Raw genomic sequence first — 17976 nt, 5'->3', positions numbered from 1 at the left:
AGATCAACTCCCTGGTTTAACAGGGAGTTGAGGGCAATGAAACCGGGAGGACGTTGGCTAGAGTGCTGTTGGAGAAAAATTCAGGTTGAATCCACCTGAACATGGGTGAAAGACTATTTAAAGTCCTATACTGTGGTGGTGAGGATAACAAAGAAAGCTTACTTATCTGGCACCATCATGGCCACACAGAATACGCTGGCAGTACTTTTCAATACTGTGTGAGGTCTGTTTTGTCAGGATGCTGGACAGGGGGAGCTTGAGTAGTTCATGGCTTGCTGTGAACCATTTGCTTCATTTTTTTGCAAATAAAGTCGCTTAGATTCACCTTGACTTAGACTCCAATATTAGGGCAGGTCATATTGATGGAATCCATCAGTATATGGATTGTCTCCTCCTATATATACCTGCCCAGACCCTAAGATAGTCTTCAGCAGTCCTTCTCCAGGAGCCTCCACCAACGGAAGTGAGGTGGGTGGCTACTAAGAAGAGGGCCTTTTCTTTCATGGAACCCCGGTTGTGGAATGCGTTTCTCAGAGGACATGGGACTGAGACTGCTTTGGTCACCTTGGTGGATGACCTAACCTGGAAACTGAATGGGGGGAGCATGACCCTATTATTTCTCCTGGACCTCTCAGCAGCTTTCCATACCATTGACCACGGTATCCTTCTGAACTGCCTGGTAGGGCTGGGCCTTGGGGGTGCTGTTTTCAATGGTTTCAGTCCTTTCTGCCAGGTCATGTCCAAATGACAGTGCTGGGGCATTACTGATCGACTCCATGGCTGTTGGCCTGTGGTGTCCACAGGGTTCTATCTTGTCGCCCGTGTTATTTAACTTTTACATGAAACCACTGGGACAGGTCATTAGGAAATTTGGAGAGGTGTCACCAATATGCTGATGATGGTCAGCTCTGTTGCTCTTCATCGGATGAAACCAAGGAAGCAGTTGAAACCGTTGAATGTTGCCTGGGTTCAATAACGGGCTGGATGAGACTAAGCAAGCTGAAGTTAAACAGCGGTCTTGTTGGTCAGTAAAAAGTCCAGCCTTGGAGATTGAGATTCAACCTGTTCTGGAAGGGGTTGTGTTCCCCCTGAAGGTTCAAGTTTGTAGCTTGGGAGTGCTCCTTTTTCCTAAGCTGCCAATGGATCTTCAGGTGGTGAAGGTGGCAAGGAATACATTTGCACAATTATACTTGGTGCACCAGGTGTGACCCTTCCCAAGTAGGTCTGACTTCGCAATAGTTATCCTTGCCTTGGTTACATCATGTTTAGACTTGCAGTGGGGATACCTTTGAAGAGTGTCCAGAACTTACAATTGGTATAAATGAGAGAGGAGACCCATTCCCACTCCATCTGAGTAGCTTGTTTCTCTTACCTGAACATGTGTGTCTGTGATTCACCTAAGAGAGAAAAGAGCAGCTCAGTGGACAGACCCCACTCAGCAACAGATGTGTAAATCCCAGCTGAGTGTTCTGGGCTTCAAGAAGTAATTTATGGGTTGTTGTCCCTGAGACATCCCTCAAGCCAAATATCACAAAGTGGTACCATATAATACATATTTATTGCTCAAACAGTATTAAAACTTTTCAATGATGAAACAAGCAAAACACATTACATTCAATGCAATTAAGATGATTAGAAGCATAATAGAAATAGTGACTAGCATATTATTTAGTAAAAAATAAAGTTGTATTCCTCTCAACCAACAAAGCAGTCATCATTAAAATTTTATAGTTAACTATCTGGCAGGCATGGTTGGCAGAACTTAGGTAATCATATTTAGTAGGCTTCTTGTTCTCCCAGAATCTCTCTGGTCAACCATGTCAAAATCTTACTACTTATAACATTCTACCTAGCAACAGCTCTCGTACTTTTATCTTAATCACATCTATACACCTTGACTTTTTGGACTCAGTCATACCTTCTACTCATGACCTCAGGAGGGCCTCTCTCTAATGCAACCAGGCTTACAGCTTATTTCTGAAGCACCATTGTGAAGTTACATCTCCTCATGTGGTAATGAGCTTTTTACTTCTAAGAATTAACCATCCCACCTGTGGCTAGCTTTTTTTCTCCAGTTCTAAAAACACATTTTTGTACTTTACTTTAAGTACAATATTAAGTAAAATAGAGTACTTTAAGTACTCTATTGCTATTCACTTACACTTCAGCATACACAGATTATTATGAATAGCCCTCCTATGAAATACAATTAATCCTTATCACTAATACACGTTACATTCATACTTTGTGACATTAAATGTAGTATCTAGGCTACTAACTGGTGCATGGTATCAGGACCATATTATACCTGCCTTGAAAGACCTGCATTGGTTGCCCATTGCTATCTGGGTGCCATTCAAAGTGTTGGTTTTAACCTTTAATGCCCTAAATGGCTTAGGACCTGGCTATCTAAGGGACTGCCTGTAGCATTATGAACTTTTCCAGGTATTAATATCTGAAGGAGAGGCTCTTTTGAGGTCACCCATTTGTCAGCCACTTGTGAGTGGGCTTTCTCCTGGGTCATTCCTGAGCTGTGGAATATGCTCCCTCAAGAGCTTCAATTGGTTCCCACTCTTAAATTTTAAAAAGGGAATGAAGATGCATCTTTTTAATCTAGGGCTTTAGATTATGTACTTGTTTTAACCTTTTATTTTTTAAAAGTTCTTGTGTTTTTTTTAAGTTTTGTTGTTTTAAACTGCTGTGCGCCACCTTGATAGCTCTTTAGTGAATAAGTTAGAATATAAATGTGAATAATATATTCCAAATTGCACATTCATGCTGCTACTTAATATTTAATTTATAAAAAGCCACAAGGTGCTTTCAGTCACAATTTATTATTGCTCTTTTATGTCTGTAAATGTACAGTTTTAAATAGTATGTGTTTATTGCTGAGTAGTGTTATAGGTAGCAGCGATAATAACAGTTGTTACTTTTTGTGTGGCTGTAATTTTGCTGCACATGTTAATTAGATTCCTGAATAGTTGGCCAAGGTATTGGGGTATTCCTGTTTTTCTAATACTACAGTGAAATAAGACTGTGTGTATTTTCAGTTTGTATTTAGTGCTGTAGGCAAATCTGCAGTGGGGGAAGTTGAGTTGCACTTGAGCGGTATCACTTTAATGAATAAGTGTCTTGATATTCTTTCAGTAGACTAGAACAGTTTTTATAAGTTTGTTAAATATTCCATACAAATCAATTTTCAGAAGGTTTTTTGAATGTTGAATTTGTAGACTTCAATATATATTGAACTAACACTTAGGAGCTAGCCTAATTTTCTCTCACTTTGTGGCCAGCCTATTGATTTGCATTGTAATTAGATTGTGGTGAACAATATGACATGTTTTCTTTTTAAAAGCCAGTGGGACTTTTAATTGTTTTAGAAGGGCATGAATTATCCTCAGGACCTGATTCTTTAAGCCATATACCAAAATATCCTTCTGCTGTAATACCTCATACATGCTTTGCATTTGTACACATCTTGCTCAACGTATTGGGCTGTTCACATGTAATGCCAACCCATCCGTTTAAAAACCAGTGGGTTGTCGGGGACATGCAGGTGTGCTGCCTTCAGTGCATCCACCTCTTCCACTTTACTCCACAACCCACAATTGACTCAGCAACCCACGATCAGCTCCTGCTGAGCATGATGTCCAAACCTCTACCGCTGGGTTGTTTAGCAGCTAAACAACCCAGCCGTTAACCCAACAACAGACCTAACACCAGAGCTCTATCTCGCTCTTGCATGACAACCCATCGATGCTAACCAGGTCAAATAAAGGAGAGCATGGAAATGTAAGATAATGCTGTGTTCCACTTCTTCCTTTCCTCCAAAAATCCTTCACCAAAGATCACTGCTGAAAAAGGAGCAAGGAAGACTAGGTAGTGTAATTAATTAAGAAAATGTTTGAATTATAGACTGAAATTTGCCTTGATTAATGGGTGTAGTTGGCAACAAATATAGGGTTTCTGTGACTCAAATGTTTTCAGCAGCCTGACACAATGCAGACTGTATAGACGGATCAGCTATGTTTCCCCTGCCCAAAATTTGGTGAAAAAGAGGTTTTAAAAGGGACTTTTCATCCCATTTATATTTATCAGTCACAAATAGTTTTCCTTTCAGGGAAAGCAACAAAAACCACAGGCAGCTGGACCTTAAGCTGAAATTGGTGTCAATGACTTTAATCTGGATCTTCCATGAATTGGTGGGACTTAACCTTGTTTGGTTTTTTAAAGCTATCTTATTTATGGTGTGCTACTATAATATACTGTAATTCTATACAGCGATATATATAATTCTGTATTCCCACACTTGTTTATGAAGGAAATAGTAAAGCCAGTGCTTCCTTCCAAAATATTTATTACATTGATAATTTATTACTTTGATAATTAAAAGATACTCTCTTTTTAGTGATTTCTTTCTTAGAAACATTCCCATCAAGGATGATGGAGAAGTATCAGGCACCCATATATATTTTTTAGAAGCAGGGAGGGTCCACTAGGCCATGCAGCCCATGAATTATATAGTCTAGCTTGCTCCCTGTTCCTTCACAGCATCTATATTGTGTGGCAGTGGGTTGGATGAAGGGTTTTAAGGTGGCAAGGTAGGGAAAGGATTTTTACGTCAGTGTGGGCAAGAGGCAAGGTGAGGCTTACAAGGCTAGGACAACAGCAATGGCTTTGATGCAAATGCGTGCTGAAGGTGAAAGTACTGTCATTCATATGAACATGTTTACCACAAGGACTGGTCCCTCTCAACATGGTTTTTCCATACAGTGCTTCCAGGAATATTTGGGCTTGGGCCATTAGCGTGATGAGAAACAGAAAACACCCCATCTATTAAACAAGAGCCATTATTCTAGGCTAGCTTGCTGAAAGCTTATAATAAATTGTTTATACTGAACGATGTGGTGGTGTATCATTTTTTAAAATAATCCTATTATGCAAGGTATTTAATTTAAAATTGAAATAATAGCTAATCTTGAGAAAATGTATTTTTTAGATGCCGGCCCCTCATTAAATAAAGTATATTTTTCATATTGTTGTTTTGTGTTGTTAAACTTTAATAGCATTTAAACTTCTTTTATAATGCTTTAATGTGTTCTCAATAATCAATTTAGATTTTTTTTTTAAATTTAATGCTTTGTTTCACTTTCTTCTGCAGATGGGATTCAGGGAACATGGGGTTTCCCAATGTGCCAGTATTTAAAGGAAGAGGGCTGGTTCTGTGGTCGCAATGCCAGAATGGCAGCCTGCTTGGTATAGTTTCTTTTTTTCCTTAGTATTTCACTTGGAAACCTAGACTGCCTTAATTCCTGGACTGTGTAGAATAACATCATTAATGGTACCTATGATGAAGTTTAAGGATTTTTAAAAGGTATTAACCCTCCAGCTTTACACATTTTATGGCTGCTGCAATCAGAAAACAATGGATACAGGTGAAAATTTAATCACAAGTTTGTTGGGTTGAACTCAAATGAGATAAGGCCTAGACCAGAGACCTTGGCAGTTGTCTAAAGGAAGACAAGCAACCCAGTACTATCACTGATTTTGCTAATATTTTCTGGATGTCATAACTATGTACATCAAATAAAATGTGCAAAGCTGCAAAGTCAGAACAGATCTGCAATCCCTTTTTGATAGGAGATCTTTAAATGTAACATTTATTCAGTTCTAGCCCACATTGTCATGACATGGTGAGATGACATAACATACATTCAGATTTCTAAGGGCATTTGCTTTGGGTGACCACTGTGCTGACTCTTCAGTCCCTTCCCAAGTTAGATTAAAATGTGTGGGCTTTCTTATATTTTCACATATGCTAGCTATGAATCAAAATGGGCTAGCAGAATCTGTGAAGTGTTAACCATATCAAAGTATTAGAACTGCTCCTGGTTGCAACACTGTCCTATTCTTGAAATACCCATCTTTCCTTTGAACCAAATGCTTATTTAATTCTTGTCTGATCCTCTTGTATACCTCAGTCTTTGCCCCTTTGACTTGCTCATCCTCTGTCTCAACTTGCATAATTCCTTCAGACAGATTTTGCTTTACCTGCACCTGTTTTCTTCAATAGGCTGACCATTTCTCCTCCCATCACATTGTCCCACCTTGTCGTTTTCAGATGTTCTTGTTGTTTATTGGATGTCTTTTTGGGGAAGCCATGTTTACATATATGTCACCTCTGCACAATGGAAAATTATGACCACTATATGTAAACAACATGGCAGTGCCTACATGGATGCTACTATATTTCTTCACATGTGATGGACCATTTTTACACTGATATGTGTTCAGTGATATAAGAAAATATGTTTGGGATTAAGATTCCAGTGGCCACTAGAGACAGGTCTTGATCTGGGCAGCAGATTATTGAAAGGATTGTTATAGTATAGGTTCCTGATTCCTGCGATCCTTCTGAGCACTGACTGGATTCAAGCAAGATGTGTCTTTGGTCAAACAAGATGATCGCATTTGGGTAACTTGTTTGGCCTTCATAGTTCAAGCAGTTGTTAAATTCTCCATGGCCATTAGGTCTTTTTTAAAACAAGAAAGATTTTAGTGAGTTAGATTATTCTTTATGTTACTTTGAGCAGACGTGTGAATGTTTTTTGCAACTCCTTCCATATGTACTTGTCAATATCTTCATTCCTCTATTTTCAATCTTCAAGCTGTACAGTCAGGGCCAGAAATATTGGAACAAGGATAACTGTTTTGGCAGTTGGTACACCACCACATTGAAGTTGAAAGGAAACACACCCAGCGTGTGTGTGGGAGCGAAGTCAGGACTCTCAGCTGTAATTCAAGGGGTTTGACAAAAGTGGGGCACCAACCATTCAGGAAGTACAGCCAGTGGCATACACAGACACACATTGTTGGTGACTCATAAGTAATGGAACAAATAGCTGACAAGCAGCTGCATGGCAGGTGTGGCCTGTTTCCTGGGTACCCCATGACCAATCAAGCAGATAAAAGGCCTGGAGGTGGTTCTGAGTGTTACATTTGCATTTGGTAGCTGTTCACTGGAACTCCCAACATGAGGTCCAAAGAGGTGTCCATGTAGTGAAGGAGGCCATCATTAGGCTGAGGAAACAAAATAAACCCATCAGAGAGATAGCAAAAATAGTGGGAGTGGCCAGCACAACAGTTTGGAACATCCTGAAAAAGAAGGAATTAACTGACAAGCTCAGCAACAGCAAAAGGCCTGGAAGACGACGGAAGACAACTAAAGTGGATGACTGCAGAATTCTGCTCATGGTGAAGAGGAACCCTTTCACAACATCTGGCCAGGTCAAGAACTCTCTTGCAGAGGTAGGCATGTCATTGTCAACATCTACAGTCAAGAGACGGCTTTATCAATGTAAATACAGAGGCTTCACAACAAGGTGCAAACCACTGTTAACGTGCAAGAGCAGACAGGCCAGATTAGCCTTTGCCAGCAAACACCTAAAAAAGCCTGCCCAGTTCTGGAATAAGATTCTTTGGACTGATGAAACCAAGATTAACTTGTACCAGAATGATGGGAAGAGAAAAGTATGGAGAAGGAAAGGAACAGCTCATGATCCAAAGCATACCACATCATCTGTCAAACATGGTGGAGGCAGTGTTATGGCATGGGCATGTATGGAACCAGGTCACTGGTGTTTATTGATGACCTGTCTGCTGATAAAAGCAGCAGGACGAATTCTGAGGTGTATAGGGCTATACTTTCTGCTCAGATTCAGCCAAATGCTGCCAAACTGATAGGACGCTGCTTCATAATGCAGATGGATAATGACCCACAACATACAGCAAAAGCTACCTAAGAGTTTCTCAAGGCAAAGAAGTGGGATGTTCTGCAATGGCCAAGTCAGTCACCTGATCTCAACCCAATAGAGCATGCTTTTCACTTCCTGAAGACAAGACTGAAGGCAGAAAGACCCACAAACAAGCAGCAGCTGAAGGCAGCTGCAGTAAAGGCCTGGCAAAGCATCTCGAGGGAGGAAACTCAGCATTCGGTCATGTCCATGGGTTCCAGACTTTAGGCAGTCATTAACTGCAAAGGATTTTCATCCAGGTATTAAAGACGATCCTTAAGTTTGAAATGATGTTGATTTGTTCCATTACTTATGAGCCACCAACAATGTGTGTGTGTATGCCACTGGCTTTCCTTCCTGAATGGTTAGTGCCCCACTTTTGTCAAACCCCTTGAATTACAGCTGAAAGTCTTGACTTCGCTCCATCTGGGTGTGTTTCCTTTCAACTTCAATGTGGTGGTGTACAGAGGCCAACTGCCAAAACAGTTATCCTTGTTCCAATATTTCTGGCCCTGACTGTAAGTACCATTGTTTACATAGCCAATATGGTTCCATCTGCGCACGAGAGGGAGGTATTAACAGGCAACCCCAAAATGTGTAGAAATGTAATGAATCTTTAGGAAGAAAAATCCAAAGAGGGGGGAAGGTGTACTCAGTGACCATTGAATGCTGTCAGTTTTGGGGGGGATAAAATAGTGCGGGGGGAGTGGAAGGAAGTGGCTAGAATCCTGAATAGCAGCACTCCATTTTGTTAGAGGTTCTACATCTGATGTTCAGGCATGAATGCCAATGCTTATGTAGCCATAATGGCACCACCCACATACAAGGAGGAGTTATCAGCAGTTTTCAGAAGTGTATCACCTCAAAGAACCAACCCCCTAAAGGGTTTAAATCTCACACACACACACACACACACACACACACACACACAGTGAGTAGGACCAGACTGCAGACGTGTAAATCAGCCTGTTCAGTGACTGTTTTCCTGAACTCCGAACAGAGCGCATGTGAAGAGTGTGCCATGCCACCACAAACTTCAAATGCTAATTTTAACAGGCTTTCAAAAGCAGTTTAGCTGGCTCATTGCAGCATGTTCAAGAGGAAGGAGGAGGAAGAAGAGAAGGATGGGAGGAGAGTGCAGGTGGAGGGGGAACAGCTAAATAAGGCAGGGAGGTGAGACATGGAGGACTGTGCATATATGTTGCTCTTCTGTTACAACACAATTCTGGCTACATGAGTGCAGAGCCGAGGTGCAACTTTTTAACCTGCTCTGTTACCATTGGTACTTCCTCTGTTCTGATCTCCTTCAGGACCTGTCTCTTTAAAAAAACAGAATGTCTTCTGTCTGCTCAAAAGCAAAAGTCATCCCTGTCATCACATTGTGGAATAACAGTTTGGTAATTTACAGCCTTCATACCAGCTTCCTATATATCCAAAGTTTTTCTCTGTCCTGTTCATATCACTTAACAGCCTGGCATCTGACAGGTGGAGCAAATACGTTGCCCTGCAGCATATTTGCAAACTGCTAGTGAAGCAAATATGTTGCTCTGACTTTGTGGGGAGTGAGAGCTCCTGCCTGTGTCAGATGGATAAGCAGGAAACATGCTGTGCTAGGTTGGGGGGCGGGGGGAGCAACATAGATTCAAACCCATCCTTTCTTGTCTTCATTACAATGTCTGCTACAACATCTGCAACATTTTGTGGCAGGTTTCCATTTGTGTGTTTTTTTATTTGCTCACTCTTCCAAAAAAAAAACCTGAACTTTTCCTTCTCCATTTTTGCATGCCCTGCTTTTTGCATGCTCATAAGACACAGTGGCATCTAATTTCCCCCTTGCTTTTGATTCACTTCAATCAGAATAGGTGGGTTAATCTGTAAGGTTTTAGAGCATGGCATGAATATTTTTTTATATGTGCACAGGATCCTGCCTTAGGTGAGGAGGCTGAGTTACCTCATCTTTGAGTATATTCCTGTGCTACAATTCTGCACTTTCTCATATGTTCCAGTAGTGGAAGCACTATTTGTTATATAACCAATAATGGGCCTTGCTTACGGTGTGACGCTGAAATAAAATTTTTATTGCATTAAATGATGGACGCAGTAGCTCGTGCTGTTTTTCAACTTCTTTAGTTAGCTTGCTTCTAAGGTGAGCCAGCAGGAGATAACATTTTGGCCAATCAGTTTTAATAAATAGAAATAGCTTCTGATTGGCTGTGCTTCAGTACTTGACAAAGCCATAGAAAGCTTCAGCTGAAAATAAATGCCTCCTTATATGGTGTGTTTTCTTCTTTTTCATACATTTCACCAGAAAGATGTCTATTAATAATTTTTCCCACAGCAAAGTAGGTGCTGCCATTACTGTAATAACAGGCTTTAAGAACATACCTAGCAAGATGTTGATCTTGTTGATCAGTTTGATCAGAAAAAAAGGCATATTAGCAATAGGGCAGGGTTCCCTGGGAGTATGCCAGGAGTTTCCCTGTTTGCATAATGGCAATAGTCCCTTTTTTGCTTGATCACAGATTTGCTTACGCTTTGCTTACAATTTCCTACTTGTTAATGAATTGAGATATAATAAAAAGCTGGCTCATCTCTAGACATCAAACATGGTAACTGAGAATTGCACAGTACTTGAGTGGAACAATATTATATTTGTATAGAAGTAATGTTTTCCAGCTTGCTAGTCAGGCTTTGCAGATGAAGACCATACCAAAATAAACCCTTGAGTTGCCTCTAATGCATACAAAACATACAGTTTGGCTTCCCGCAGTTCTCACTCAGTAAAGTTTGTGAATGGGTCTTCCTTCCCACCCGCAGTTGATTTGTACTGGGAAAAAGCAGTGTTCACCTTGTTGCAAAACAGGTAAGGTAGATGACCTAGTCAGGGAGAAATTAACACAAGCTGTATCAAAGATGTGCAGAGTATGATAGAAGGTTTTCAAGGTAAAATATTTATGTGCATACGTATCATGGCAATGGAAATGAGGCTTATAGCTGGCATGGGTGTACGTGCTTTTTACAGAGAGATGAGGATACGTTTGGAGCCTTCAGAACACATGAGATTGTCAGTAGCCACTGAAATGCCACAAGTTGCTGCAAAGTAAAAGAAGGGACAACTAGGGTGGAACTACACCTTAGCAGTCAACAGTTTAGCTGTTCATAGTATTTATTATTATTAATAAGTTTTTTAGCACTACACCAAGGGGGAAAAATCCGAGACCATGACCCTGCCCCCAAAGCTTATAAGCTAGGGACCAAACTCAATGTGACATTGTTCATGCAATTGGCAATTTTGTGAATATTTTAAAAACCAAATAGGTCCTGGAGGCCCTATCCAGGTCAGAACCTTGGTGGGAAGATAGAGGGACTTTGACCCTTTGCCTCCTGCTGCTGTCCAGATCCGGTCTCCTGCACCTGCTGTACTTGCATTGGAAAGAAAGATTCCATTCATGCCAATCCAGATTGGGACTGAAGTGGGGTCCAATCGAGATAAAAATCCCATACCTACCTCCAGGTTCCCATTCCAGATCCCCCCCCCCACACACAACTGCTATTTATTTAAACAAAACCGTTCACACAATTGTTAATTAAGTATCCACCAAGGGTATGGAGAAAAAAAAGGTTGTTTAGGAACTAATTGGCTGTTGACACAGAAAAAAATTAATGTTGCTCTTCAGCACTAAAAAGTAAGAAAGGTATAGGAAAAGAATTTGCATATATTTTGTGTGTGTCTGTGTTTATGTAACTGAAAGAAAACACTGTATTGCAGTGTGGGTGGGAAAAAGAAAAGTAAAATTTAGTGTTTGAATTAGAGACTGTAGGCAGGAGGAATGGGGAGACACTTTGTGTTAATGCTTTTATTGAGGTTATGTGCTAAGATGTTATTTTATTAAGGTTGTGTGTTAATGAGAGATCAGTATATGTTTTTGTTGTCTGTGGAATTGAATTTCTATCCTACTTCCAATTTTATGAAGGTTTTCTTCTTCATTTTCATTTCATGGTTTGCAGGCATAACTAATAATCCACCATTGGTTTAAGGGCACACATTTTCCACTATATACTTTATTGAATATGAGCTAGGAAATTCACTGGAGACAAAATGAATAGTTCATTAAATTCAGAAAAGAATACTTTAAAATGTTCAGCCTAGTATAATCTCAGCTGTTTGCAGGAGTATATGTATACATTTCATTCTAATTATGAATCTTAGATTATGCTCTTAAATAACATGTAGTGATAATACTTTTCAGCCAACAGTCTCATTTTTATCACACAATTTGTTAATAACTTATTTTCCTTTATCACATCTGCTTATAAAATGTTCAGATAAAAGAATAAACAGAGCTATTTCTCGCTGTCTCTCCTCCCCCCATCCCTTTAAAGGCTCTGGAACGAGTTGCAGTTGGCCAAGTGGTGAGTAATTTTGTGTATTTAACTCTTGTAGTGACAAAACTATTTTCTCTCTTTGAATACATGACCTTGTGGTGAACTTGTAGTTCGCTGGAATCGAAGAGTTAGCAAACAGCAAAACTGAAATTGGAGGCAGATTGATATTCTTCATCAGTACCATGAAATCGCTCTTTTATTTCCTGGTGTTCGTGGAGTGATGATGAAACATAATTTTCTTCAGTTAATTAAGAGTGACTGAAATAGAAAGTGCATTCATTAAAAGTACTCTAAATGTCTTGTGGTTTAGTTCTCTATCAGCTTACTTCATTATAGGAGCCTCATTTGAAGTCAAGAGAAATTCTTTAGGACTTCTGAATAAATGGGTAGAGAATTATAGTCTTATTGTAAACTGGTTTCTTTTGTGCTGCCTCATACAAATTTAAAGTAAAAACTTTTTCTGAGTCTAACGGTACCTCGGTGAAAATACGAAGTTAAATTGTTCCTTTGAGAATCAGAGTGTTTTCTTATCCAACAAAAATTCGTGAACTAATTGCAGCCCATTCTCCATTCAGTCCTCTGTTTCCAGGGGTTCATTTGGATTGGACTTGCACCTGAGGATGCCCTGTTTGAGATTCCTACGTCTGTGGCAATCTTGGCCCCGTTTGTTCACTATTGCAGGCCAAGGAGTTCTTTTTAAACAAACTCTTACCTTGTATAGATCAATGGCATCCATTTCATATACTTAAATACTGTCAGGAGTGTTTCTGAGCACAGGGAGTGGGAGAGTAGTTCAGAATCTGAAGAAGAACCACCAGACATCGGGGAGGTATGTTCCCAGGCTAGTCCAGACATGGCTAGGCTGGCTCCTCAAGTTTCAAAGGTCCAGCTGCAGGAGGAGGTTCCCTCTTCACACTAAAAACACAAATCGTTAGAGATAGCGAAGAGGGAGAGGCAGGGTTTGGGGAATCTGAATTAATAGATGCCAGATGCAGAGAAAAGAGGGAGAAGGCCAGGGCGGAACTTAGACGGTTTACCCGATTGGCCTTGCGTGAACAGCTGCTCCTAGAGACCTCACGAGACAGAGAAAGACCTCCCCCCACCCCTTAAGTTAGGCTAGTGAGATTGGTTTCCTTTCAAATGGCAGACAACTTTCGTAGCTGTCTTTTGAACCCCCTGAAAGCATTTCCTTGTAGACTGAGAGTCACTGAGAATTTGCATCTGTATGATCCTTTGAAGAAATGGATTTAAAGCTGTAGATTGAAGCCTCTTGTCTGTGTTTTGATTTGGCGTTTGAAGTTCAGTGGGGGCAAAAGGAATCCTGACAAATACATTGCATGTGCTTGTAGAGAACTCATGGCAAGACATGCAGGAAATACCTTTATGATCACAGAAACCTGAAAGGGGAGTATAGATATTCAGATCTCCATGAAATATATTTGGACCGCAATCCTATTCGTGTTTAGACTGAAAGAAGTCCCAGAACTCCCGGCAGGCCCCAGCCAGCTGTGCTATGCTAGCTGAGACATGGTGGGAGTTGTAGGACTTTTTTCTGTCTAAACATGCATAGGTTTGCATCCTAAGTGACTTACCTTTCGTTACTGAGGAGCAAATGATTCTGGACTAGTTATCAGTTCCAGTTTGGTTACACTGCAGAGTTCTTCTACTTGCTTGTTTACATGGGTATGTGACAAGCAAGAGTATGTGAAAGCAAGCACAAGGCTATTTATTTATTTATTTATTTATTATAGGGTTTATAAATTGTTCCACATCAAAAGACTTTGGAGCAGTGTTGTTGTGTTGTTGTTGTTTATTCGGTCAGTCGCTTCCGACTCTTCATGACTTCATGGACCAGCCCACGCCAGAGCTTCCTGTCGGCTGTTGCCACCCCCAGCTCCCCCAAGGTCAAGTCCGTCACCTCCAGAATATCATCCATCCATCTTGCCCTTGGTCGGCCCCTCTTCCTTTGGCCTTCCACTTTCCCTAGCATCAGCATCTTCTCCAGGGTATCCTGTCTTCTCATGATTTGGCCGAAGTACTTCAGTTTTGCCTTGAATATCATTCCCTCAAGTGAGCAGTCTGGCTTTATTTCCTGGAGTATGGACTGGTTTGATCTCCTTGCAGTCCAAGGCACTCTCAGAATTTGCCTCCAGCGCCACAGTTCAAAAGCATCTATCTTCCTTCGCTCAGCCTTCCTTATGGTCCAGCTCTCGCAGCCATAGGTTACTACAGGGAATACCATTGCTTTAACTATGCGGACCTTTGTTGTCAGTGTGATGTCTCTGCTCTTCACTATTTTATCAAGATTTGTCATTGCTGTCCTCCCAAGAAGTAAACGTCTTCTGATTTCCTGGATGCAGTCAGCATCTGTAGTAATCTTTGTGCCTAGAAAGACAAAGTCTGTCACTGCCTCCACGTTTTCTCCCTCTATTTGCCAGTTATCATTCAAGCTGGTTGCTATAATCTTGGGGTTTTTTAGGTTTAACTGCAACCCAGTTTTTGCACTTTCTTCTTTCACCTTCATCATGAGGTTCCTCAGCTCCTCCGCCCTTTCAGCCATCAAAGTGGTATCATCTGCATATCTGAGATTGTTAATGTTTCTTCCAGCGATTTTAACTCCAGCCTTGGCTTCATCAAGCCCAGCACATCGCATGATGTGTTCTGCGTACAGGTTGAATAGGTAGGGTGAGAGTATACAACCCTGCCGTACTCCTTTCCCAGTCTTAAACCAGTCCGTTCCGTGGTCTGTTCTTACTGTTGCTACTTGGTCATTATACAGATTCCTCAGGAGGCAAACAAGATGACTTGGTATCCCCAGCCCACCAAGAACTTGCCACTAAAACACTAAATACAAAAAATTGAAATAAAAATGAATATATCAATAAAATGGTGTCTGGAATTTAATCATTGGTCAGGAAATGCTTGTTTGAGAAAAGAGTATTCAGCAGATGCTGAAAACAAAATTATGTAGGCGCATGCCTGATTCCAGTTGGGAGGGAGCTGATGTACTAAAAGCCCTGCTCTGGTGGTTTGCAAGTGGATCTCTGATCCATGTGGGACCATCAGGAGCACCTCTTCAGAAGACATCGGTGATCAGGCAGGATGATAAGGGAGAAGATGTATCCTGAAGTACACTGGTCCCAAATTGTTCAGGGCTTTGTAGACTAGTAGCAGAACCTTAAACCTGGCCTAATAGCAAATGGGCAACCATGGCAGAGCCTTCAGCAGCAGTGTTACATGCTAATATGGAATGGCACCTGACAAGAATACTTGTAGTCCTTGTAGGACAAGGGTAGGGAACCTGAGGCCTGGGGACCAAATCTTGGTCCTCCTGGCTTCCCCAGATGGCCACACCCCATTCCCTGGCCCCAACCCGTCTCCCATCCATCAAGAGTTTGGTAGTTTCCCAGCTTTTGTGTAGTTTTCTCTCCATTCTAAAAGGTTGAAATGCCTCTCTTAAGGCATAGTTACAGGCAGTAAGAGCTTTAAGCTAGACTAGACAGTGAGGGGGGGGATTTTGGCTCCACCCCTTTTGGCTTTGGCCCCACACCTTAGGTTTTGGCCCCGCCCACCACTGGAGTGCAGCCCCTGAGAGCTTACCCCAAACTGAATTCAGCCCTGAGGCTGAAAATGGTTCCCTGCCCGTGTTGTAGGGACTCTGCAACCGTTTCTCTGACTGCAACTGCTTGGGAAAATTGTATACCCCAATCTGTACAGCATTTCTCCCCATGGCTGTGTATGCATGTGCACATTTGGGGAGGGGTCATACAAGTCAATGGAGATCGTTGCTGTGGATAAGCCTTAGTGAAATTTTCTCTTTTGCTGGGTTTCTCACAAAGTTGGTATGTAGTTTTCTTTTCGAATCTTTCATATTTTTCCAGTAATGTAGTCAGCTTAAAAAAAATAAAGTTTATGAACTCTAACACGCCTCTCTCCTTTCAGTTTTTATAGTTGGGTAACTGCCTATATTTTCCCATAATGTATTGCTGCAAGTTCAGATCTTTCCATAAGAATTATTTGTTACTGAAATTTTATTTCTCCATTTATAGACTAATATTGGGAATAATTTAAGGCCAGATTGTACATCATGCAATTAATTTTCTGACATTTTACCAGAAACACAGTGGTCAGATTCAAATGGCTTCCTAACCTGGGCCAATGAACGATCAGTGAATTTTCTTCTCAATATTAGTCTTACACAGCTGAAGATATAAAAATGGAAAAGTATTGGAAGGATTTTCTTTGATTTATTGCAAATGCTTGGTTTTGGCAGGACTCTCAATATTCTTTGTTTTTAAATCCCCATCTAAATTCTTTCTGTGGATACTTTAAATCATTACTGCCCCATTTATCATCCCTTTTGGTATATGTACACAAGCTGTATGATGGTTCAGCACACCAGATTTACAAGCCAATGTGTCCCTGCTGCAAACTCATTGACCTCATTGGAGTTTACACAGGGGATGAATTTGGCCCTGCATTTTAAAGAGGCGCAAGGATTACCTTTTCTTATGTAAACACATCGTTCATTCTTCAAGGTATGAAGTTCTTCAACACATTGCACTGTTTTTAGAAGCATAATGCTTTCTATATACATCAGGGAAAGAAGATGAAGTTCTTAGGGAGGAAAAGAGCACATTTAATACTTGCAAAATGTTTTCCCTCTGACTTTGGAGAAATAGATTAAACTTAAATGGGTACGTTTCTGCAGTAAAACCAACATAACAAATAGCATAATTTGGCCTATGGGGCTCTCTCTTTCCTCTAGTCTTCTTCCCAGTTTCACTCAGTGTTTGCTATTTCCTGTGTTTATTTTTTCCAACAATTATGGTTACATCATTATATTTCTAAAGAACAACACTTTAACTTGGAAACAAGAGACTTGCTAGTAACACTAGGTGGAATGAACATAAACCAATAATTAGTTGAGGACAGCCAACTGTTCTAGTTATGGTGTTTGGTTCCAACTTAACTTCCTGCTGTGCTTTGATGTTTTGCAGCTGCCTACAGAATCATTGTTTTATCGAGCTGTCCTACAGGTCATTGTAGAAGAATTTTATGGGGTCAAAAGAAGGTACTATGCTGTAATTTGACATATCATTAAGGAAGGACACTTTTGCCTCCTTCTGTTCATGTTGGTAGTGAAACTTGAGAAGAATACATGTAATGGAAGAGCAGCATACCTTACTATCCTGAGAGTATCTCTTTGACTACAGATCTATAAATCTGACTTGGGCACTACAGGTTCTATTTCAAGCAAGTTCAGCCTTTAAATTCTCCCTTAATTAAGTTGATTGGTGAGAAGGAGCTAGTGAATTACATGTTGTCTTTTCTGTAAAAAGCTTGGCAAACCCAACTCTTCAGTTTAGAAATGATACATGCAATATGCCTGAAAAGCAGGTAAAAATAACAAAAGAATGAATGATGCCTACTGTGAGCCATTATTAATCATTCATATAGCACTTGAACTGTAGTAAATTCTTAATATTGTTCATCTTCTCAATTGTAAGGAAGGTCATTATGATTACACACTAAGAATTGATTTTGAGAGTATGTGACTTTTCCAAGACTAGTCACAGCTGAGATAGGCTTTGAACATAGGTCTTCATGCCTATCTGTCTCAGTCACTTCCAACTGGGGATATTCTATTTTGAACCACAAACAAACACACTCCTGTGCATATAATCTACATGATACAAATAATGTGTGGGCTGCGTAATATAGTCCCCTTGTCTCTTTTCTTAATTTGCAAGAATGTAACTATTCTAGTTAATATAAATGCATTTTATTTTATCTG

General features: G+C 40.5%; 1 protein-coding gene across 5 annotated transcripts in view; it reads left to right on the top strand.

The window, feature by feature from the left end:
* Positions 1-17976, top strand: part of METTL25 (methyltransferase like 25) — a 73970-nt gene that overhangs the window by 33705 nt on the left and 22289 nt on the right. For all 5 annotated transcript variants that reach the window (XM_084810391.1, XM_084810393.1, XM_084810390.1 and 2 more), the window contains exons 6-8: positions 5162-5256; positions 12177-12206; positions 17180-17253. In XM_084810391.1, the coding sequence (XP_084666517.1) occupies positions 5162-5256; positions 12177-12206; positions 17180-17253 (199 nt within the window). The remainder of the gene's footprint in view (positions 1-5161; positions 5257-12176; positions 12207-17179; positions 17254-17976) is intronic.

The sequence above is a fragment of the Heloderma suspectum genome, chromosome 7 (genome assembly GCF_057233095.1).
Source record: "Heloderma suspectum isolate Gila_16-S chromosome 7, 16-S_ref, whole genome shotgun sequence".
NCBI classification, from domain to species: Eukaryota; Metazoa; Chordata; class Lepidosauria; order Squamata; family Helodermatidae; genus Heloderma; species Heloderma suspectum.
This window is presented reverse-complemented; position numbering and strand designations above follow the sequence as displayed.